At 37.0% G+C, this 24,605-nt stretch overlaps 1 protein-coding gene across 7 annotated transcripts in view; it reads left to right on the forward strand.

The window, feature by feature from the left end:
- The window catches only part of STXBP5L (syntaxin binding protein 5-like), a 200,552-nt gene that overhangs the window by 133,587 nt on the left and 42,360 nt on the right, over positions 1-24,605 (forward strand). For 4 of the 7 annotated variants that reach the window (XM_014546987.1, XM_014546986.1, XM_005875357.2 and 1 more), the window contains 2 exons: positions 12,327-12,392; positions 16,603-16,695. In XM_014546987.1, coding sequence (XP_014402473.1) covers positions 12,327-12,392; positions 16,603-16,695 — 159 coding nt within the window. The remainder of the gene's footprint in view (positions 1-12,326; positions 12,393-16,602; positions 16,696-24,605) is intronic. The other 3 variants (XM_014546989.1, XM_005875360.2, XM_005875361.2) reach the window with 1 other exon arrangement.

Raw genomic sequence — 24,605 nt, forward strand, 5'->3', positions numbered from 1 at the left:
TTGCAGGTAAAGGCAATTATATAAGAAATCCAGGGTTCAATCACTTAAAAACCTAATATAAAAGTTAAAAGATAAAAATAAATTAATTATAACTACAATAAATAGTAATGGATACACAAAGATATAAAATACAGTGTCAAAAACAAAGTGAGGAGGGGAAGTAAAACTGTAGTTCTTTTAGGATACATTTGATATAAACACCTATCAATTATATAAGAAATCCAGGGTTCAATCACTTAAAAAAACCACACACAAAAACCTACAACAATACACAAATAATTAAGAGAAAAGAATTCAAACAAAGCACTAAAGAAAACCACATCAAAAGGAAAAAGGCAATTATTTCTGGTCAAGAGGTTGGAGTAGGTAGACGCTGTGCTTGCTTCCTTCCATGACATCAAAATCAGAACTAAATTAAAGAACAAGCATCATTGAGAACCAGCTCAAGAGTACCTGAACAGAGTCCTATAACTAAGGGTATAAAGAAGCAGCCACACGAGTTTAGTAGGACAGATGTAGATGAGAAACAGGCAGGTCTTACACCCACAGTGAGGCAATTAAAAATTGGAAGGGATATTTCAGGTGTGGAGGTTCCCCCTGAGAAGTGAGAGACCACCCTTTGATTCCCAGCCCGGGGCACCAGTGCTGAGAAGAGGAATCTTTATAACATCTGGCTGTGAAAACCAGTGGGGTTTGCATCCAAGTGAGATGGAAGTCTGCTGGAATCCAAGGTGTTCCTCTTGAGGGGTCCGCACATGGACTCGCTCTCTCATAAAATTACTTGCTCTGGGCTTCAGTGCAGGGGCATCAGCTTGACAAGAGCCAGGGGAGGAACTGAATTGACTTGCTTCACGGTGAGGGCTAGAGAGGAAGAGGTCAGGATGTCTCTCTCCAGGAACAGAAGCACTGTAATTGCTCCCTATTTGAGCCCTCCCCCACCAAACCACAGGTTCAAGTGGGTGCCAAATCTGAGCTTTCCATTAACATTACTAGCACCATTTGCCCCACCCCAGAGATTCTCTGAGACAATATCCCACCAGATTTGTGTGCCTGGCTGGAGCAGCCTCCATGGGCTTTTCTACACTAGTGGCCTGCCTTGACTCACACTGCAGACTTTCCAGAAATCTATCAAGGGTTCACAAACCCCTAACAGGCAACATCTGGCCATGACATGTCCTCAACCCCTTGTTAAATAGCCCCACACCTGGCATAAGCAGTGGCCAGTCTCCATTGCATTGTAACTCCCATCAGAGGGCCCCAAACCTGGAATGAGTTGCAGTCAGTGTAGGATTGGAATGGAGCTTCAACTAAAGGACACACCCCCAGCAGAAGTGGTGGCTGGGCTCAGCACATTGTGGTACCAATCAAAAGGTTCCAAGCCCAGCACTAGTGGCAGCCAGCCTCAGTTCACAACATAACCTCTTTCAAGCATCTCCAAGCGAAGCACTAACAGCATGTAACTGCAAAATCACTTTGTGGCGCCCACCAGGCAGTCCCAAGCCAGGCACAAATGGCACATTACCTTGGCCTGTACAGAGCTACTGGTCAAAAGCTCCAGAAGCAACACACCTGGGAGCCAGCTTCAGACCATGTCAGAGCACCAACCAACCAGCTACACAACAACAAATCCAAAGGGTAGACTTGACTGGTACCAGAGCCCCAATAAAATCACTCCTGCTTTGTGGGGTCAGCCACTGCACTATAGCTTATTTGCTTAATTCATGCCAGATCTCACAAGAGAGTTAGCCTGAGGGCTAATCCAAGCTACTAATGTGCCAACAGCAGTCAAGACTCAACTACAACAGGAGGGCACACACAACCCATACAGGTACATTCCTGGAGCACTTAGCTCCAGTAGTAAATAGGGAGACTGCCCTACTGGGCCTCACAGGACTTCTATATGAGGCCACTCTGCCAAGATTAGGAGACATGCCCCAGCTGGTTTGGCTCAGTGGATACAGCATGGGCCTGTGGACTGAAGGGTCCCGGGTTTGAATCTGGTCAAGGGCACATGCCTGGGTTGCAGGCTCAATCCCCAGTAGGGGGCGTGCAGGAGGCAGCCAATCAATGATTCTCTCTCATCATTGATGTTTCTATCTATTTCTCCCTCTCCCTTCCTCTCTGAAATCAATAAAAATATATATTTTTTAAAAGATTGGGAGACATAGTAAATCTATGTAATGCATAGAAACAAACACAGGGAGTCATCCAAAATGAGAGAAAGAAATATGTCCCAAATGAGAGAGGACAAAACAAAAAAAAACTAAATAAAACGCGTATAAGGATGCTCAAAGAACTTAGGAGAAGAATAGATAAACTCAGTGAGAATCTCAACAAAGAGTTAGTCATTAAAAGAAAGAACCAGTCAAAAATGAGAAATACATTAGAGGGAATGAATATCAGATGAAGCGGAGGATCGAATCAGCAAACTGGAAAAAATGTCTTACCCTTTGAGACAGCACAGAGGGACTTGGAAAGTATTGGACAAAGCAAAGTAAAATAGTCAGAGAAAGACAAGTATCACGTGATCTTACTTATATCTCTCTGACTAGAAGGTATATATTTAAAGCAAACTGGAAAAAATGTCTTACCCTTTGAGACAGCACAGAGGGACTTGGAAAGTATTGGACAAAGCAAAGTAAAATAGTCAGAGAAAGACAAGTATCACGTGATCTTACTTATATGTGGAATCCAAAGAACAAAATAGATCCAGAAACATGGACGAGACTGATGCATTTCAGAGGGAAGGCAGAGGGTGGAGAGAGATTAATCAAAGAACTTACATGTATATATACGTAACCCATGGAAACAATAGTGTGCTGAAGGCCTGAAGCGGGAACAGGGACAGGATAGAAGAGGTCAATGGGGACTAAAGGGACATCTATAATATTTCCAACAATAAAGATAATTTTTTTTAAAGATAGGGGAGAACACCCAATTGGAACATGAAAAAATGAAAGAATTTTTTTTAATGTATAGTTTCAGGGACCTCTGGGACAGCATCGATGCATCCCAACATTCACATCATACATATACTAGAAAAAGACACAGCAAAAGATTGAAATCCTATTTGAAGAAATAATCACTGAAAACTTCCCTAACCTGGCAAAGGAAATAAACATACAAGTCCAGAAAGTGCAGTGAGTTCCAAATGAGATGAACCCAAAAAGGCCAAAACACATCATAATTAAAATGCCAACGTTTAAAGACAGGATTTTAAAAGTAGTAAGAAAAGCAGTGAGTTATGTACAAGGACCTCCCATTTGATTGTCAGATAACTTTTCAACAGTAAGTTTGCAGACCAGAAAGGAGTGACTTGAAATATTCAAAGTGATGAAAAGCAAACACCTACAACCAAGACTACTCTACACAGTAATGCTCTCATTAGAATCGAAAGAGAGATAAAGATTTCTAAGACAAGATAAAGCTAAAAGTGTTTATCACCACTAAACCAGTGTTACAAGAAATTTTAAAGGGATTTTTTTTTAAGGAGAAAAGATTTAAAAAATTTGAATAAGGAAATAGGACAAATTCTCACTAACAAAGGCAAACACTTAAAGCAGTAGATTAACCAACTATAAAGTTCTAATACAAAGGTTAAAAGGCAAAAGTAGGAAGACCGTGTGTAATAACAACAAATTAGGGATAGACACAAGCATAGTAACTAAAGGGATGAACAAAAACATAGCATGGAGGGGGTGACTAAAAGTTGTAGTGATTTTAGAATGATTTAGAACTTAATTGACCATCAACTTAAAATAGACTGTTATAAACATAGTTTGGTATATATGTAATACATGGTAACCACAAACCAAACAATCCATGATATATCACTGAAATAAAGAGAAAGAAATCCAAACACACCACTGTAGAAAGTCAACATAAAAGAGAAGAGAGCAAGAGAATAAGGAAAAGAAAAGAATTTAAAAATGATAAAACCATTATATTCCAGAAAATATACAGCTATCAGTAATTACTTTAAATGTAAGTAGACCAAATGCTCCAATCAAAGGACATAGGGTGGCTGAATGGATAAAAACCAAGACTCATGCTGTCTTTAAGAGACCCATTTTATGTAAAACGCACACAGATGAGTAAAGGGATGTAAAAAGATATTTTATGCCAATGGAAATGAAAAAAATAAGGCTGGATTAGCAATATGTACATCAGACAAAATAGATTTTAAAACAATGGCTTCAACAAGAGGCAAAGAACATTTCAAAATGATAAAGGGATCAATTCAACAAGAGGATATAACTCTCATAAACATGTACACACCAAAATAGGATTATCCTGTATAATAAAGAGGTAATATGCAAATTGACTGTCACATCCTTGCACAAGATAACCACCCCATGTAGGCACAAGATGGCCAGCAGGGAAGGGCAGTTAGGGGTGATGGGGCTGGGAGAGGAGGGAAGTTGCGGGGGACTAGGCCTGCAGGGAAGGGAGGGCAGTTGGAGACCAGCAGAGGAGGGCAGTTAGGGGTGACGGGGCTGGGAGGGGAGGGCAGTTGGGGGGGACTAGGCCTGCAGGGAAGGGAGGGCAGTTGGAGGGGGGGACCAAGCTGCAGGGGAGGGCAGTTAGAGGCAACCAGGCTGGCAGGGGAGGGCAGTTGGGGGCGATCAGGCTGGCAGGGGAGCAGTTAAGCATTGATCAGGCCGGCAGGGGAGCGGTTAGGAGGCGATCAGGCTGGCAGGAAGAAGCAGTTAGGGGCAATCAGGCAGGCAGGCAGGAGGAGGCGATCAGGCTGGCAGGAAGAAGCAGTTAGGGGCAATCAGGCAGGCAGGCAGGTGAGCGGTTAGGAGCCAGCAGTCCTGGATTGTGAGAGGGATGTCCCCTGAGTGGTCCCAGATTGGAAAGGGTGCAGGCTGGGTTGAGGGATAACCTCCCCCTGCACAAATTTTGTGCACTGGGCCTCTAGTTTATTGCTTTTTGAGGTCTGTCTGTATTATTATAAACATCTTAAATAACCTAACGTTACACCTATAGGAACTTGAAGAACAACAAAGCCAAAAATGAGTAAAAGGAAGGAAATAGTAAAGCTCAGAGCAAAAATAAACAAAATACAATCTAAAAAATTAAAGGAATGAAAAAAATAATAGATCAATGAAACCAAGAGCTGGTTCTTTGGAAAGATAAAATTGATAAAACTTTAATTTTTTTATCTATCTAATATTTTATGTATTTATTTATTAGTATAAGACAACAATTTATTATCTTTTAGCATTCTGTAAGTTGATTGGGATCAACTGGGTAGTTCTTTTTTAAACAAATATATTTTTAAAATTGATTTCAGGAAGAGGGAGAGAGAGAGAATTATCAATCAGCTGCCTCCTGTATGCCCCCTATTGGGGATCGAGTCTGCAATCCAGGTATGAGTCCTGATTGGGAATTGAACCACTGACCTCCTGGTGCATGGGAAAATGCTCAACCAACTGAGGCACACCAGCTGAGCTGGGTGGTTCTTTTCTATTGAATTTATTGGAGTGACATTGGTTAATAAAATTATATAGGTTTCAGATGTACAATTCTATAATACTATGCCAACAAATTGGATAACCTGGAAGAAATGGATATATTCCTAGAAACATACAACATTCCAAGGCTGAATCAGGAAGAAACAGAAAATCTGAACAGAACTAAAAATGCTAATGACATTGAAAAAGTAATTTAAAAAACCCTCCTAAACAAATCAATCACAACAAAAAAGACTTCATCTTTCAAAGAACAATTAGTACCTATCTTTCTGAAACTTCCAGAAAATTAAAGTGGAGGAAAGGTTCCCAAACTCACTTTATGAGGCCAGCATTACCTTGATACCAAAAGCAGACAAAGACACTAAAAATAAGAAAATTATAGGCCAATATCCTTGATTAAAACACAGATGCAAAAATTTTTGACAACATATTAGCAAACAGAATTTAGCAATACATTGGAAAGATTATACACTATGATCAAGTGAGATTTATTCCCAGAATTCAAGACTGGTTCAATATCCGCAAATCAGTGTGATATACGACATAAAGTAGATGAAGGAGCCCTAACTGGTTTGGTACAGTGGATAGAGCATCAGCCTGCAGACTGGAGGGTTCCAGGTTCAGTTCCGGTCAAGGGCATGTACCTTGGTTGCGGGCACATCCCCAGTAGGGGCCGTGCAGGGGGCAGCTGATTGATGTTTCTCTTTCATTGATATTTCTAACTCTCTATCCCTCTCCTTTCCTCTCTCTAAAATCAATAAAACATTTTTTTTTTTTAAAAAGAAAAAGATGAAGGATGCCTGGCTGTCATGGTTCACTGGTTGAGCATTGACCTATGAACCAGGAGGTCATGGTTTGATTCCTGGTCAGGGCATATTTCCAGGTTAGGGGCTCAATCCCCAATGTGGGGCCTGCAGGAGGCAGCTGATCAATGATTCTCTCTCATCATTGATGTTTCTATCTCTCTCTTCCTCCCTCTTCTTCCTCTCTGAAAGCAATAAAAATATATATTTTTAAAAATAAAGAAAATGAAGGGTAAAAATTATATGATCATATTAATCAATGTGGAAAAAGCACTTGCCAAAATACAACATCCATTTATATAATTTCTGAGCAAGGTGGGGATAGAGGGGACATAACTTATGGTCATAAAGACTATATATGACAACTTCATACTCAGTGGTGAAAAGCAGAAAGCTTTTTCTCTAAGATCAGGAATAAGACAAGGATGTCCACTTTCACAACTTTTTTTCCCCCAAATATATATTTTTTGATTTCAGAGAGGAAGGGAGAGGAAGAGGGAGAGAGAGAAAAACATCAATGATGAGAGAGAATCATTGATCAGCTGCCTCCTGCCCGCCTCCTACTGGGGATCGAGCCAGCAACACAGACATGTGCCCTCAACCAGAATTGAACCTGGGGCCCTTCAGTCCCCAGGTCGATGCTCTATCCACTGAGCAAAACCGGCTAGGGCCACAACTTTTACTTAACATAATACTGGAAACCCTAGCCACAGCAGTCAAACAGGAAAATGAAATAAAAGGCATCCAAATTGGAAAAAGAAGTAAAACATTTATTTCTGCAAATGACATAATACTATATATAAAGAGAACCCTAATTTCCACCAAAAAAAAATATTAGAAGTAATAAATTCAGTATAGTAGCAGGATACACAATTAATATTCAGAAAAAGGTTGCATTTTATTCATTAATAATGAACACAGAAATTAAGAAAACAATTCCATTTACAATAGCTTCAAAAAGAATAAAATATCCAGAAATAAACTTAACAAGAAGGTGAAAAACCTGTACTTGGAAAACTATAGACATTGAAGAAAGGAAATGATGAAGATATAAACAAATAAAAGGCTATACCATACTAATGGATAGGAAGGTTTAATTTAGTTAAAATTTTTATACTACTAAAAGCAGTCTACAGATTCAGTGCAACCTCAATGATATTTTTCACAGAAATAGAACAAATAATCCTTAAATTTTATATGGAACTACAAAAGAGCCTGAAAAGTGAAAGCAGTCTTGAGAAAGAATAACAAAAATGGAATTATCATGCTATGTGATATCAAACTATACTATAAGGCTATAGTAATCAAAACAGCCTGGCAGCGGCATGAAAACAGACACATCCTATATAATAAAAGGCTAATATGCAAATTGTCCCCTCGACCGGGAGTTTGACCAGTGGGCGGGGCCTGCCAGCCAACTGCCCATGGCTCCTCCCACGGCTGCCCCACCCCCTATTGGCCCCACCCACCCCAATCAGGGGTGGGGCTGGCCAGCACACCTCCCGCGGCCCCTCCCCTCAGCCAGCCTGGCCCTATTAGCCCCGATTGGGGCTGTCCGGCCAGACCTCACCCGTGCACAAATTCATGCACCAGGCTTCTAGTAGATTAATAGAACAGAACAGAGAACCCATAAATATACCCATGCTTATATGGTCAATTAATTTTTCACAAAGGAGGCAAGAATATACATTGGAGTAGAGACAGTCTCTGCAATAAATGGTGTTGGGAAAACTGGACAGACACATGCAAAAATGAAACTGGATCACTTTCTTACATCATATACAAGAAAAAAATTCAAAATGGATTAAAGACTTAAATGCAAGACTTGAAACCATAAAACTCCTAGAAGAAAACATAGACAGTAAACTCTTTGACAACACACTTAATAATATATTTTTTGGCTGTGTCCCAACAAATAAAAGAGAAGGGAACACTTTCTAACTCATTAGCCAATATTACCCTGATACTAAAACTAGATAAAGACACTACTAAAAATGACAGTTACAGGGCAATATCTCTGATGAGCATAGATGCAAAAATTCTCAATGAGAAAGTAGCAAATCAAAGTTAACAGAACATTAAAAATATTATACAACATGGTCAAGTGGGATTTATAACAGGGATGCAAGGAAGGTTCAATATCTGCAAAACAACGTGATACACCACATCAACAAAACTAAGGATAAAAATTGTGATAAACTTAATAGATGCAAAAAGGTATTTGACTAAATTCAACATCCATTTATGTATAAAACTATCAACAACTTGAGTACAGAAGAAACTTACCTCAAAATGATAAAGGCTGGAGATCCAAGATGGCAGCAGAGTAGGTGGAAGTTATACTCGCCTCCTCCCAGGTCCAAACTGGAATTACAACTAAATTATAGAACCATCAATCTGAATAACCAACTGGAAACTAGCTGAAGAGAAGTCTTATAACCAAGAATTTCAGAAGCTTATCAAAACTGAAATTAGGAAAATTGCCACCTCCAAATGATAAAGGCTCACAGCTAACCTCATACTCAATGATGAAAACCTGAAAGCTTTTCCTCTAAGATCAGAAACAAGACAGAGATGCTCACTCACCACTATTATTCAATATAATATTGAAAGTAGTAGCTACAGCAATCAGAAAACAAAATAAAAGATATTCAAATTGGGAAGAAGTAAAATGTCACTATTTGCAGATGACATGATACTACCCTATATAATAAAAGCCTAATATGCAAATTGACTGAACAGTGGAATGATCGGTGGAACAACCAGTTGCTATGATGCGCAATGACCACTAGGGGGTAGACGCTCAACGCAGGCCCTAGGCCAGCCAACGTGGGTGCCAGTGGAGGCCCCCTGATTGCCCTGCTGGTCACCCCGCAGAGTGAGGTGACTGGAGGCAATGGTGGGGCAGTCAGGGGGCGGTGCCGAGGGAGGTGACCAGCAGTGGTGGCGGGTGGCCGAGCTGGTAAGTGGGTGGCGCCAGGCCAACCAAGGTGGGTGCCAGCGGGGGCCCCCAGTCGCCCCGCCAGGCACCCCACAGATCATGCCTGATCACCGTCCAGGCCAAGGGACCCGACCCGTGCATTAATTTCGTGCACCGGGCCTCTAGTATATATAGAAAACCCTAAAGAACCCACCAAAAATTAAATACAATGAAGGAATTCACTCAAGTAGGAGGATACAAAATTAATATTCATAAATCCATTGCATTTTTATACACTAATGTATAATCAAAAGAAAATTAAGAATATCTCTTTTATAATTACACCAAAAAGAATAAAATATCTAGGAATAAATTTATCAAAGGAGGTAAAAGACCTGTACTCAGAAAACTATAAGACATTGAAAAAAGAAATTAAGAGTCTCGAGCTCTAGCTGGTAGCGAAACATATGCACTCCGGTTCTTCAGTACCAGCAGCCGCCATCAACACCATTTGATTCCTCTGGGCACATCTGTGCCACTTACCCGCCAAACACTCCACTGTCATAAACTTTTCGTATAAACTTTTTAAAGAGATGAGTGATAGAGCTAACCCTTATCTGTAAGTTTTGAATTTATATTGTTTCTTCCCGTGTACAAAACCATTTTTTTCCCTACAAATAGTTGTGTGTGTGTGTGTGTGTGTTGGGATATAAAGGAAAGCAGAATGTTTTATTATAATTTTGCTTCAGCAGCTATGGGACAAATTAAAAGTTCTAAACTCTAGTGCCAAAAAAAAAAAGAAAAGAAAGAAATTGAAAAGGACACAAATAAATGGAAGGATATACCTGGTTCATGGATTAGAAGGATTAATATTGTTAAAATGACCATAATACCGAAAGCAACCAACAGATTCAGTACAATCTCTATAAAAATTCCAGTGGCATTCTTCTCAGGACTAGAAGAAATAATCCTAAAATTTATATGGAATCACACACACAAACAAATAGCCAAAGCAATGTTCAGAAAGAATAACAGAGATGGAGATATCACACTTTTTTATTTCAGACTATACTACAAAGCTATAATAATCAAGAAAGTATGGCATAAAAATAGACACACAAATCACTGGAACTGAATAGAGAGACCAAAAGAAAACCTCCACCTGTGGGGCCAGTGAATCTATCACAAAGGAGACAAGAATATACAGTGGAGAAATAGTCTCCTTAATAAGTGGTGCTGGGGAAAGTGGAAAGATACATCCAAAAAAAATGAAACTAGACCACTCTCTTACACCATATATAAAAATAAACTCAAAATAGATTAAAGACTTAAATGTAAGACTTGAAACCATAAAACTCCTAGAGGAAAACAGAGGTAGAAAACCACTTGACCTCAGTTTTATTAATATCTTTTTTAATATATCCTCCTGAGCAAGAGAAACAAAAGCAAAAACAAAATGGGACTTCATCAAAATAAAAAGCTTCAGCACAGGAAGGAACCATATATCCAATAAAGGGTGGATATCCAAAAAAATATAAGGAACTCATTCATATGGCTAACAAACAATAGCAACAACAAAACCAATCTGATCAAAAAATGGGCAAGGACATGAAGAGACATTTCTTCAGAGAAGAACTACAGATGGCTGAAGGACATGAAAAAATACTCAATATCATTAATCATCAAGTAAATGCATATCAAAATCAGAATGAGATCACCTCAAACCTATTAGAATGGCTTTTAGAAAAAAAGTCAACAAATAAGTATTGATGAGGGTATGTGTGTGTGGGGGAGGGGGGGAACCCTTGTACATGTTGGTGAAACTGCAAATGGATACAGCCACTATGTAAAACATTATGAAGACTTCTCAAAATGTAAAAATAGATACACTGTACAACCCAGCAATTCCACTCTGGGCATTTATCTGAAGGAAATAAAAACAATACCTTTAAAAGATATATGCATTCCTGTGTTCATTGCAGCATACTTACAATCCTATATAACAAAGCCTAATATGCTAAGTGTCTGGTAGTCGGGTCATCTAGTCAACCAATCAAAGCATAATATGCTAATGATATGCTAAGGTCGCTCAACTGCTCGCTATGACGTGCACTGACCACGAGGGGGCAGATACTCCGACTGGTAGATTAGCTTGCTGCTGGGGTCCAGCCGATTGGGACTGAGCGAGATGGGCCTGACACGCCCTGGAGCCCTCCTGCAGTCCCTCCCCAGCTGGCCAACCTTCCATGTCCCTCCCCGACCCTGATTATGCACCAGTGGGGTCCCTGGGCCTGGCCTGCACCCTCTAGCAATCCGGGACCCCAAGGGGGATATCGGAGAGCTGGTTTCGGCCCAATCCCACACAATGCAAGAGCTGCCTCTGTGCTAGGGATGTCCCTGTGGGGAGTGGGCCTAAGCCATCAGTCGGACATCCCCTGAGAGCTCCTGGACTGCGAGAGGGCACAGGCTGGTCTGAGGGACCCCCTTCCCCCCGAGTGCACAAATTTCATGCACCTAGGCCTCTAGTAGTTAACATATGGAAGCGACCTAGGTGTCCAGTGATAAATGAATGGATGAAGGTGTGGCATATATACAATGGAGTATTACTCAACAATAAAAAAAGAAATCCTGCCATGTGTAACAATATGCATGGACCTAGAGGATATTATGCTAAGTGAAATAAGTCAGACAGAGAAAGACAAATACCACCTAATTTCATATATATGTTGAATTTTTTAAAAATTAAAACAAATGAAGAAACAAAACAAAATAGAAATAAAGAACAAATTAATGGTTGTTGCCAAAGGGGAGGATAGTAGAGGAATGGATGAAAAACGCAAAGGGGAATATAGTCAATAATTGTCTGATAAATTGGCACAGTGACAAATGATTACTAGACTTAGTGTGGTGATCACATTGTAATTAAGATATATAAATATCAACCACCTGAAACTAATATTTTATGCCAACTATATTTTAACTTAAAAAGATGAACACAAATGATCAGAAATGAGCATAGAAAAGTAGTTTTCACAAGAAAAACTTTAAAACTTGTAGGAATTAAGAATTATGTACAAAGTGTTAGCAAATTTTACCTTATTTTTTTTATCATTTTATTTTCAGGTTTAACTGAGCTGAATGACAGTCCAGTCCCCCTGGAACTTGAGCGCTGCAAGTCTCCCACTTCAGGTAAACATGAGTGGTATTTTTCAGGCTTCTGCTAACTCACTGTCATAATCTACTGCTTTATTTTCTGAATTCTTATAATGTAAGATTTGTTATTTTAGTAAAGTGGTAATTCAGTTTCTGTAATTAACCATAAGCAAATTTGATTCCAAAATTAAATAGAAATAAATGTTTGTAAAAATATTTTGGCTTCTTGAAAAATTAACATCAGAGATATTAGTGCAATACTTTTAAAGACATTTTAACCTGGCCGGTGTGGCTCGCTGGTTGAGCATCGACCATGAGGTCATGGTTCAATTCCTGGTCAGGGCAAATGCCCTGGTTGCAGGCTCCATCCCCAGTAGGGGGTGTGCAGGAGACAGCTGATAGATGCTTCTCTCTCTTCATTGATGCTTCTATCTCTCTCTCCCTCTCCCTTCATCTCTTTGATAGTATAGGATTTTCAATTTTGTTTTTGTGGTTCTTTTTAAAGAATGTTATAGTTCTTCTTGGTCTTTTGTGTTAGCTTTTTGAAACAATTAGTTTGCACACAAACAAATATGTTGGATAGTGATTGCAATTTCATTGGACCTATAGATTAATTGTGCAAAATTAGCATTCGACAATATTGAATTTTCCACTTGGTATCTCTCCATTTATCTCTTCTTTACATTCAGAAATATTTTTAGTCTTCTTTGTAGAGGACTTGCACACCTTTCATTGGATTTAATCCTTTGTATTTAATTTTTTATATTGTAAATTTTAAAATTTATTTTTCTTATTTTTTTGGCTAGAATATAAAAATACAATTAATTTTTTCCACATTATTTTTAATGGCATTTTTAAAATATATTTTACAGAAGATTACAAGCATTCCACACACTAGGTTCACCTATGTATTCCTGCAATGAGTGAACCATTCCCTATAGGTAATGCATAGATTAGTCTATGACATAATATATAATCAATACATTTGTATCTCTCTTTTGTTTTTGCTCAATCCCTCCAGCCCTTAAGCCCCCCCACACCAGAGCTGTCTGCCTGCTCTCTCTGAGTCTTTCTCTATTTTGCGTGTTAGTTCAGTTTGTTCGTTAAATTCCATATATGAATGAAATCATATGGTACTTGTCGTTCTCTAACTGGCTTATTATATTTAGCGTAATGTTTTTTAGGTCCATCATAATTTTTATATATTAAATTTATATCCAGGAAACTTGATAAATTTATTTAACTCCAATAACTTGTAAATTCTTTTGAATTACCTATGCATCTGATTATACCCCCTGTTAAAATGACAGTTCTATTTCTTCTTTCTAAAGGAAGAAATTAGCTAGAACCCCAAATACAATGTTGAATAGATATAGTGTTAGCAAGCACATTTTCCTTATTCTCAATCTCAGGGATAAGTCTTACAGTATTTCATAATTATGGTAATTGCTGTGGTTTCTAGTTAGACATCCTGCTTTTAGCCCTCTCTGCCTATGATATTCCTTCTTTTTTTATTATTGATTTTTTAGAGGGAGAGAGAGAAACATCGCTTTGTTGTTCCACTTATTTATGCATTCATTGATTGGTTCTTGTATGTGCCCTGACGGAAGATTGAACTCATAGCCTTAGTGTATTGAGACAATGCTACCAATTGATCTACCCGGCCAGGGTTGATGTTTCTTCTTTTATTAATGTTAGAGCAGTTCTGGAAACACCACCATCACATTTTTAATTTTTTTTTTTTGGCAGACTCAGAGGAATTTGCATGCAATCAACTAGATTGCTCCAAAGCAGAAAGATTTTGAATACATTTGAATTCTGTTAGTTGGGACAGCCATGATTGACTAATAAAATTAATTGATCATTTCAGTGGCTTGAGACTGGTTTGCTGGTCAGGTTCTGCTCTTCTTTCGTAGCAACTTTAAATTATAAATAATCCTAATTGAGGAATTAAGAGATATTTTTTCTTTTAAAAGCTTTTTAGTCATTATATATTATATTTGTTATAATATGTGAAGTATATTTTTCTGGGGAAAGTGCCAACAGAACTTAATTTATCTTATTTAATATTGAAAATAATCAATATTTGTTTGTGTCATTCATTTACCATGAAAAAGAAAAATAAGTAAGTGTGTATATGAAGGGGTCTTTTTAAGTCCACAAAGGCGAATGTGTCCAATACTGTTTCCAGAATACTATAGCAACACATACACATAAAACTACATTCTACAATCTCTTGCTATTGTTATAGGACTTACTGCATCCAATCTAGATTATCAGGAAAAACATGGGATAAATGCAGACTTTTTAGCCCAGTCTCATACAACTAAAGTATAACTATGAAAAAAGCAAATTTAAGACTTTAACAGTTGTTTACAAAACTCATGAAGCTTATCTCTAGAGGTAGAAAAGAATGAAAATATAAACAATTAAAATGTTTAAATGACTTATGAATGACAGATCTCTCTCTCTCTCTCTCTCTCTCTCTCTCTATATATATATATATATATATACACACATATATATAATTAAGAGAAACTAGAATATTTGTAATACATTCTAACTTTTGAAAAAATAAGAAAAGCAGCATCCTAACAAGTCTCCTTGATTTATACACTAATAAACAGCTCATTAGGTCTGACTAATAATAATTTTGTTTGTTTCTGGGTATATATCCCCTTTTTATGCATACATAGTATTTAAGAGCCAAAAGTTTTCTTCCCTTGTTTCTTAATGAAGTGGTTCTGAAACTTAACTCTATGTCAGAATTTTGTACAGTTTGTTAAAACACAGATTGCTGAATGCCAGAGCTGGATTCCAATTCAGTAAGTCTAGAGTGGGGCCTGAGACTTTGCCTTTCTAACAAGTTCTAATGGTCTTTGAACCACTTGAGAACCATGGCTTTGTGAAATTTGTTTAAATATTATTTTTTAAGTAGTTATTTGACCTCTCAGTATCTATTTTGGGATCTCAGACCCTCATCCCTGTGCTAAAAACAGATTAAAACATTAACACACATATATCTGAGTAAGAGAGGTTGGAAATTACAGAAGCTGGAGACCAGTAATCATTTTATAACTCTGATTTTCTACATGGATCTCAAACTTCTTTTTAGCCCAATAAACTACAAGTAAAGTAGAGTGAGGTTTCGGACTATTAAATATATTCTTTAGGATAATGTGAGAGAACAGAGTAGGAATTAGGAGCTGAAAGAATCCCAGTGAGCCAGCCAGAAAGCTGATGTTCTCAGCTTCCAGGAAAATGTAGTCATTTCATATTTAATTATTCACCAACTATTCAACAAATATTTTTCAGCATCTATACTTAGATAAGTTGCTTTCCACTGAGAATAAACTAATGAACAAAATAAACACTCCATGCCAAATGGAACTGACAGTATATCTACAGAAACCAACATTAAACTAATAATTTTACAAATTGTTAGTTGTTTTTTCTTAAAACTGTAATCCTTCTTCTCTTACCAGGTAAGATCGTTGGGCAGTTTGTTTACTACATAAACATACCTCTCAAAGGGGTGAGCAGGAGCTAACATTCAGCCCTTGGCAAAGAATTACAATCCCCTAGACTGGAAACAATACCTTTTTCTTTGGACAAAGAGTTGAAAGCTAATGAAGCCTTCAACTGTAGGGTTATGTCTGTTCACAGGTGTGAATTTTTCTACTTTGTCTTCCTTGAAGCTGTGCCTTTAAAAATCATTTGCTCAGATGAATATCTTTTTGTAGCCTGGCATTAGGTCCTAATACTGCTGCTACCTATACAGCCATCCATCCTCATGATTCTCACCATCCACAATATACAATAGACTTCTTATACTATCAAGTTCAAGTGAGGGTTAGGGTGATATTTGTCTTTATAAAATATATTTATTTAGGCATCTTTAATAAAGATATATTTATTAAAATATCATGGGGGCGAATGTCTCAAAATACTAATAAGGAAGTAACCAGGTCTGTTCTCAAATATGAGTTATAACTAGTTCTTAGAGCCTGTTCTGAATGCTCCTTCTGTGTGATTCTATACACCTGGAATTCCATTCTACCCTCCAAAGAAGAAATCTTCCCTTTAAAGAAGTCTTCTGTTGGGGCAGTACCAAAATACACAGATAAAGGCATAAAACAGAGACCCTTCTACATAGTTACCACAAAAGTTGCCTCTAAGGTAAAAATTCTTGGTTCAGTTGGACTAAGAAATTACATGCCAAAAGTTTTTTATTCCTTTTCTTTAGGACTTCCTACCAGAACTCCCGAGGCAGCACCTGGCTTTTATAGGAATGAAATACCAGCTGTGAGACAGAGGAATCAAGTACATCATTTGCCAGGTGAAAGTGAAAATCTGTTTCATAAACAAACAAGTTATTCATACCACCACAATTTTCTAGACTTCACAATTTGTATCAAAAGCTTTATTCTTATTTGTTGTGCTGGAACACAGATCCCTCATGGTGAATGAAGACAAATTTCCCCGAAGCAATGGTTAACACTGACTTCATGAATAGAAAGCAGAACCCTTAAGGGTTTTGTTAACAATTTTGAAATGTTCCATAGAATTTTGTTTTCTACTCTACACCTAAATTATTTTATCAGGCCTATAAGAAAATATGGAGGGGCCAACATAGAATTCGGGGAAAACTTAAGGGCCAAGAAATAAAGTGGTTTTATAAAAATTTTCTATAATTCTTCATAATAAAATTAAATATTTTCTATGATCAGAAACAACTATGATGATCATGGGAACTCCATGAAAGAACTGCCTCAAAGGAACAATGTTCTCTCAAAAATAGTGAGCAGAAAGTTAGGTCCTATAATCTGAATTTTATGTAGTTATTGGATATTTGATGGTGCTCATAGGGGCCAAATCACAAGCAAACTCAAGTTATGCAGCTTCCTTAATTAGGAAACTATTACAGAGTGGTTGTGACCAGATCTGCAACTTTAAAAACCATGAATTATCAATACTCTAAACCCTAAATAAATTCAGCAACCAAGAAACCTAAAGATAATTGAAATCAACAGTTTTCCAGACAGTAATTTTTAAGACAGTAGTTTCTTTCTTTCTTACATAATACAACAACTCTATGATATGCCTTTTTCTGAGGAGAATTCCTAGTTAGTTACATTTGGTTGTAAAGCCTATGATTTTAAAATTTTTTCCTGTTTTTTATTAATAAAATGAAAAATATGAGTTACAAAAAAATAATCACAATTGAAATATGACATCTAAGAATTGAAAAGTGAGAAGCTGCTGAGTCATGAACAATATTTTGACAAATTCAAAAGAACTTAAGAAATATATTTTGCATGAAACATTAGAAACATAGTTTACCATTTAAATTCCAGAAAAAACGAGATTTGAAAATAATTTTTAGTTTTTATAGTTCATAAAAATCAAATTATCACCCTAGCTGGTTTGACTCAGTGGATAGAGCATCAGCCTATGGACTGAATGGTCCCGGGTTCGATTCCAGTCAAGGGCACGTGCCCGGTTTGCGGATTCAATCCACAGTAGGGGGCATGCAGGAGGCAGCTGATCAATGATTCTCTCATCATTGATGTTTCTATCTCTCTCCCTCTTCCTTCCTCTCTGAAATCAATAAAAATATATTTTTAAAAAATCAATTATCAACACTTTTTAAATTTATTAAGCCTTGTTTGCTAAAAATTGTAATCAACACTAGCACTTCAAAACAAACAAGGAATTTTTCATGTGTATTATTTAATACTACAGCAACCCTGTAACATTGGTATTATTCTCATTTTGTATGGATGGAGAAATTATGGCCAAGAAAAATCTATAACTTGCCCAAGGTTACCCTATTAGTAAATAGCTTAGCCTGAACCAACCCAATTCTTCAGACTTCAAGGTCCTTTGACCCCAAATTATTTTATCTCTTATTTGCATCTTTAAAAAGTGTGTGGAAGAACCAAGTTCTCTCTGGGAGTTTATAGTTCAAGATAGACAAGAACAAAATATATTTTCATAATTATTTAACACTTGTTCGTATGATACTTATAAAAAGTCACCAATTCATTAACATCTAGATAGAAATAATACATATTTTAAAGTAGCAATAAAAGTAGTCATGACATTATCATTTTTATGCTGGGGCAAACTCTAAAAAAAGGTACCTCTTTGCCTGGCTATATCTTAGCCATGTCCAAAGAACAAAAAAAAAAAAGGAAAATGGCAACAAAATTCTATCCATCATGGCATAGTGACCCCAAAATGTGTGTGTATGCCTATTACACACCAGGTGTTTTTTATCTTAGTTTCTGGCTTAGGGAACATAGAGACAAATGAAATTTATTACTATATTTCAATCAGTCAGTTAATCTATAAACTTTACAAACATTTTCATATAAACAACTTTTAATTTAGTGTCAGATTTATTTTACGAAGATATCTAAGCCACACAGGTGGCATCTAAATCAGGAAGACCATGTTGCTTAGTGGAAAGGACATAGCTTCAGAATCAGAAATTTGACTTACCCTGCCACTTTCTACCATTCTAACTTTAGCCAAGTTTCTTAACTGTGTGCTAGTGTCCAAAACATAGATTCTCAGTAACATATAGTAGTAGTTATTAAAAACACAATAATGAATATCTATGGCCCAAAGAGACTGAATTTGGTCTCCTTGACCATTTTAAATTTCCAACCATTAGTTATATTTTATTTATAATAAAGTAGAAATACTTCATTGGAAACCAAAAAGTCAACCCAGTTGTTTTTAATCAAGAAACAACTAATCAGCCCTAGCTGGTTTGGCTCAGTGGATAGAGTTTCCACCTGTGGACTGAAGGTTCCTGAGTTTGATGCTAGTCAAGGGCACATGCCCAGGTTGCGGGCTTGATCCCTAGTCGGGGGTGGGGGGAAGCCGTGCAGGAGACAGCCGATCAATGATTCTCTCTCATCATTGATGTTTCTACCTCTCTCCCTCTCCCTTTCTCTCTGAAATTAATAAAAATATATTTTTTTAAAAAAAACTGATTCCAAGCTTTGAATTAGAAACATTGAACCTCGCTCTTTACATTTGATATTTTAACCTATTCAGGATCACTCAGTTCCTAACATTTTGATTCAAATACAGAACCATGGATCTGTCTGAGACTTATTGAAGCCAATACAAAAATCCCTCTGTTGAACTAGGCTGCACTATCTATCTATTGACTTTGAACTGAATTACAAGTTAGGAAAAGGGCATATGAATATACAGGTGATTGACAGGGATGATAAAAACAAGATACATGAAGCCCCCTAGGCAAAACCCTGTTGTCACTATTTAGGGCTAAATATTCAAGATAGAGCTGAAGATCAAAGATAGGGTTGAACATATGACCTCATTCTGGCATAGTTATGGGAAGCCACCAGAATACTCTGCCTCATGACTAGAACAACCTGAGTTTAGGAGGCAGAAAATATAGGAGTGGAGATAAATAGTCCTGTAAAGTTTTGTAATCTGGTGCTATTGCAGGGCTCTGCCATTGCCTGATCTTTAGGCCTGAATTTATACATAAATATTAATATGCATTTTGCCATTAGCTGATTCTTTCACTCATTTGCATCATCTTTCGTCTCTTATGCCATTCCTCCTAACAATTTCTAGGTAAGCCAGAAGGTGATAGATGTGATTAGGTAAGTGATTAACCATATCTTTGGGGATGCTTTCCTTCAAACTTTTTTCTTCTTTTTTTAACTCAGATTTGAGATCTACTTATATAGAATAAATTTCACCTTTTTAGTGTACAGTTATGATTTTTTTAATATTGCTTTTATTTTTAAAAATGTATGCAGCAACATGTTAAAGTAACAAGAAGAATTTCATGACAATTTGCCCAGAATCTAACAGAACTAGGATCATAAGAAATCAAAAACTTGCTACAGCTATCTTCTCTGCCCCACAGCTGGATTACCTGTGGTACTATTTGTTGGGATTACAAGGTCAAATGGAAGTCCCATTTTTAGTTTTTTTGAGGAAACTCCATACTGTTTTCCACAGTGGCTGCACCAGTCTGCATTCCCACCAGCAGTGCACAAGTGTTCCTTTTTCTCCACATCCTCTCCAGCACTTGTCGTTTGTTGATTTGTTGATGATAGCCATTCTGACAGGTGTGAGATGGTACCTCATTGTCGTTTTGATTTGCATCTCTTGGATGATTAGTGACTTTGAGCATGTTTTCATATGTCTCTTGGCCTTCTGTATGTCCTCTTTAGAAAAGTGTCTATTTAGGGCCATTGCCCATTTTTTGATTGGATTGTTTATCTTCCTTTTGTTGAGTTGTATGAGTTCCCTGTAAATGCTGGAGATTAAACCCTTATTGGAGATAACATTGGCAAATATGTTCTCCCATGCAGTGGGCTTTCTTGTTGTTTTGTTGATGGTTTCTTTTGCTGTGCAGAAGCTTTTTTATTTTGATGTAGTCCCATTTGTTTATTTTCTCTTTAGTTTCCATTGCTCTAGGAGCTGTATCAGTGAAGATACTGCTTCGGTATATGTCTGAGATGTTGCTGCCTGTGGATTCCTCTAAGATTTTTATGGTTTCCCATCTTATGTTTAAGTCCTTTATCTATCTATATTGAGTTTATTTTTGTGTATGGTGTAAGTTGGTGGTCTAGCTTCATTTTTTTGCATGTATCTGTCCAATTTTCCCAACACCATTTATTGAAGAGACTGTCTGGATTCTATTGTAGGCTCTTGCCTCCTTTGTCAAATAATAATTGTGCATAGTGGTTTGGGTCGATTTCTGGGTTCTCTATTCTATTCCATTAGTCTATATGTCTGTTCTTGTGCCAGTAGTAAGCAGCTTTGAGAACAGTGGCTTTGTAATACAGCTTGATATCTGGTATTGAGATCCCTCCTACTTTGTTCTTTCTCAGGATTGCTGCAGCCATTCGGGTTCTTTTTTTATTCCAGATGAATTTTTAGAAGAGTTTCTTCTAGGTTTGTGAAATATGCCGTTGGTATTTTAATGGGGATTGCATTAAATCTATAGATTGCTTTGGTAATACGGACATTTTAATGATGTTGATTTTACTTGTATTCTTGATCACTGGGCTTCACTTCATCAAATACCAGGAGAAAAGCAAAAGTCTTTGTGGAGCTTACAGATGGGGGAAGGGGAGTATCCAGCCTCTTCTAATAGGGGCGTTAAAGCACCATCTTTTATTCCTCATTAGAAAATGGAAGATCAAATATAGTTATGATGAAAATTTTTTCAGTTACTCTAAATAGTATCTGTTTCCTTAGTATATATGTAACTAATAATAATGACCTTAAGCTCAGCAAAGTGATATCTATATCTGTACCTATATCTAATTTAACCACTAAGGACAGTATGGCATGTCTTGTATGGGAAATCTGAGATGCATCTCAGGAAGTATTTTTTGTGGAAGTACAAATCCCATAGGTTGGTTAATGTTCATAAAACCATAAAACATTATTTCTCCAAATGTGATCTGCCACCCTCTTTGCATCCGTATCACCAGCAACACTTTTTAAAATACAAATTTCTGCTGATCTACTGAGAGTACCCGGGGGTGGCCCCTAAGTCTCTTCAGGTACTTTAAGATCTGGCATGTGAGAGTATGAATCAGTTACTCCTTATTGATCCAGAGGTTAGAACTGGGATAAATTAGTAAGTGATAATGGAAAGTTCTTTGAGCTCAAAGGAAGGAAATTCTGTAATAATTATAGCAAACCCCAAATTGGATTTTTTTAAATACCTTTGAAAGTTTCTGTTGCGGAAGTATTCAGTTAGGATGTCAAGAATGTTGTAGGAGAAATACTTGCATTGAGAGGATATTTGACTGGATGACCTCTAAGGTTCTTTTGACCCAAGATTCTCCATCTTTCTTTTCTGTGTAGTATGCTAAGCCAGTGAGTAGTGAGTAGTCTGTATTTCCCATTTTCTCCCTTTTGGCTAAGAATATGAAATTATAGTGGTGCGTATGCTTTAGCCTAGATAATAGTAAAAGTGAAGAAATTCAGAGCTGCATTCTCAGGAGCATATTGCAAAGGTTAATATGTATTGTTTTCATTCTATATATTTCCAAGATTACTTGCCTCTTACTCCCTCTTGCCTCATACATCTCCCAACCCAAGTTTCTCAAATGTTAATGTGTAACATATTGCTCTAACACTTGGGCATACTTTCTCAGTCTTCAGAATAACTCTTCACCCTAACCTTCTAGCTTTACTAGTGTTTTAACATTCATTGAGGAAACATTTATTGTACACCTACTGTATGCCAATACTTTATTAGGTATTTTGAATACAATCTCCATCTTTGGAAAACTCCAAGTTTCAGGATGTTAGTGGGTAGTGGACACCGTAAAAAAAGAAAAAAGTATAATAAAATGCGTTAAGTATAAAGAAGATGTGCACAAATGCTACAAATATTAATAGCACCAGATAAAACTTTGAATTTGAGGCCGCCTTCAGAAAGGAGGTGATTTTTTCTTCTTTTAGCTGTTTTGAAGGATGAATAGGAGTTTACTAGTGTAACAAGGGAAGAAGAGGATCATTCTATGAATAAATAACCAAGGTCTGTTATTAACATTTATTAAAGAAGTTCCCTAGTTAACCCCACCATCTAATGATTCCTGTCCCCTTTCCACTACACAAATAAGGATGGGTTTGTGAGGGGTCCCAGCTTTCAGGTAGGAAGTAGTAAACAGGAAGCCAAAAATGGTAAGTGGCAAAGTAGAGGGGGGAGCTCCCAAAGATGGAGCAGACTTGAGAGCCAGAGTAAGTTAGATACTGGACTATAGGAGGTGAATTTTTCATTAAAAGAGTGGGGAGGGCATTTGCATTGTGGTCATTGTCCTGCTATATGCATCTAGGCTTATTGACCAATAGGCAGGACTGTTTGCCCTCTTTTTAAAAACATATTTGTAATGCATTTTTGAAATAACTAATACTATATAGATATGTTAAAGTGCCCTATTTAAAAACAAAATAGAGCCGAAACCGGTTTGGCTCAGTGGATGGAGCGTCGGCCTGTGGACTGAGGGGTCCCGGGTTCGATTCTGGTCAGGGGCATGTGCCTGGGTTGCGGGCACATCCCCAGTGGGAGATGTGCAGGAGGCAGCTGATCGGTGTTTCTCTCTCATCGATGTTTCTGACTCTCTGTCTCTCTCCCTTCCTCTCTGTAGGAAATCGATAAAATATATTTTAAAAAAAACAAACAAAAAAAAAAAACAAAAAAAAAATAGAAACAAAAGAAATTATAAAACAAATCAATAAATTATAAAGATAAATTATTAGTTCCTATTTAAATAATAACTAATATTTAAATTTAAATTTAAACTAATAAATTATTAGTTCCTATTTAAAAAATTAAATGAAAGATTATTTAAATAGTAAATAACCTACTTCCTTAGTTCATCTGAATTATGAATCAATTTTTAAAATATACTTTACTTGCAACCCCTTCTAAAGCATAATTTTTAAAATATACTTTACTTGCAACCCTTTCTAAAGCATAATTATTATATATATTTATATAGTTTGCCATATTTTGATATAAGTAATACCTTTTTTTGTACAGCTAATTCTAAACCCAAATTAATAAAATTTGATTTATTGATTTCCCCTTAATCTTGAATTATTTCCTAATGTATTTTCATAGAGAAAACTACCTGCTGTTACTACATTTATTAGAATGTTAGTACTTAGCTTCTTTTTATAAGTAGCTTAGCATGGTATATTGTAGTCAGCAAACTACAGCCCACAGGCTAAATCCAGCTTGGGACCTATTTTGGTATGACTTTTAAATTAAGAATGGGTTTTAAATTTTTTGATGGTTGGGAAAAAATCAAAACAGTAATAAAGAGTAGTATTTTATGACACACAAAACGTACATTTTTGTTTATATTATATTTAGGTTTTATAAAAGCTATTATAAAATACATTCCAATCATATTCCAGCTGAAGCATTAGAGATAGACATTTTTAAATTTTATTTTATTTAAAATAAAGTATTACAGATAGTAGTACATATGTCTCCTTTTATTTCCCCCCATTGACCTTCCCCTGGCCTCCCCTACCCCCTGGCACATGCTCTCATCCCACCCCTCCAGTGTCTTGTGTCCATTGGTTATGCTTATATGCATGCATACAAGTCCTTCGGCTGATCTCTTACCCAACCCTCCCCGGCCTTCCCGCTGTAGTTTGACAGTCTGTTCGATGTTGCTCTGCCTCTGTATCTATTTTTGTTCATCAGTTTATAAT

The sequence above is a fragment of the Myotis brandtii genome, unplaced genomic scaffold, assembly GCF_000412655.1.
Source record: "Myotis brandtii unplaced genomic scaffold, ASM41265v1 scaffold46, whole genome shotgun sequence".
Classification (NCBI taxonomy): domain Eukaryota; kingdom Metazoa; phylum Chordata; class Mammalia; order Chiroptera; family Vespertilionidae; genus Myotis; species Myotis brandtii.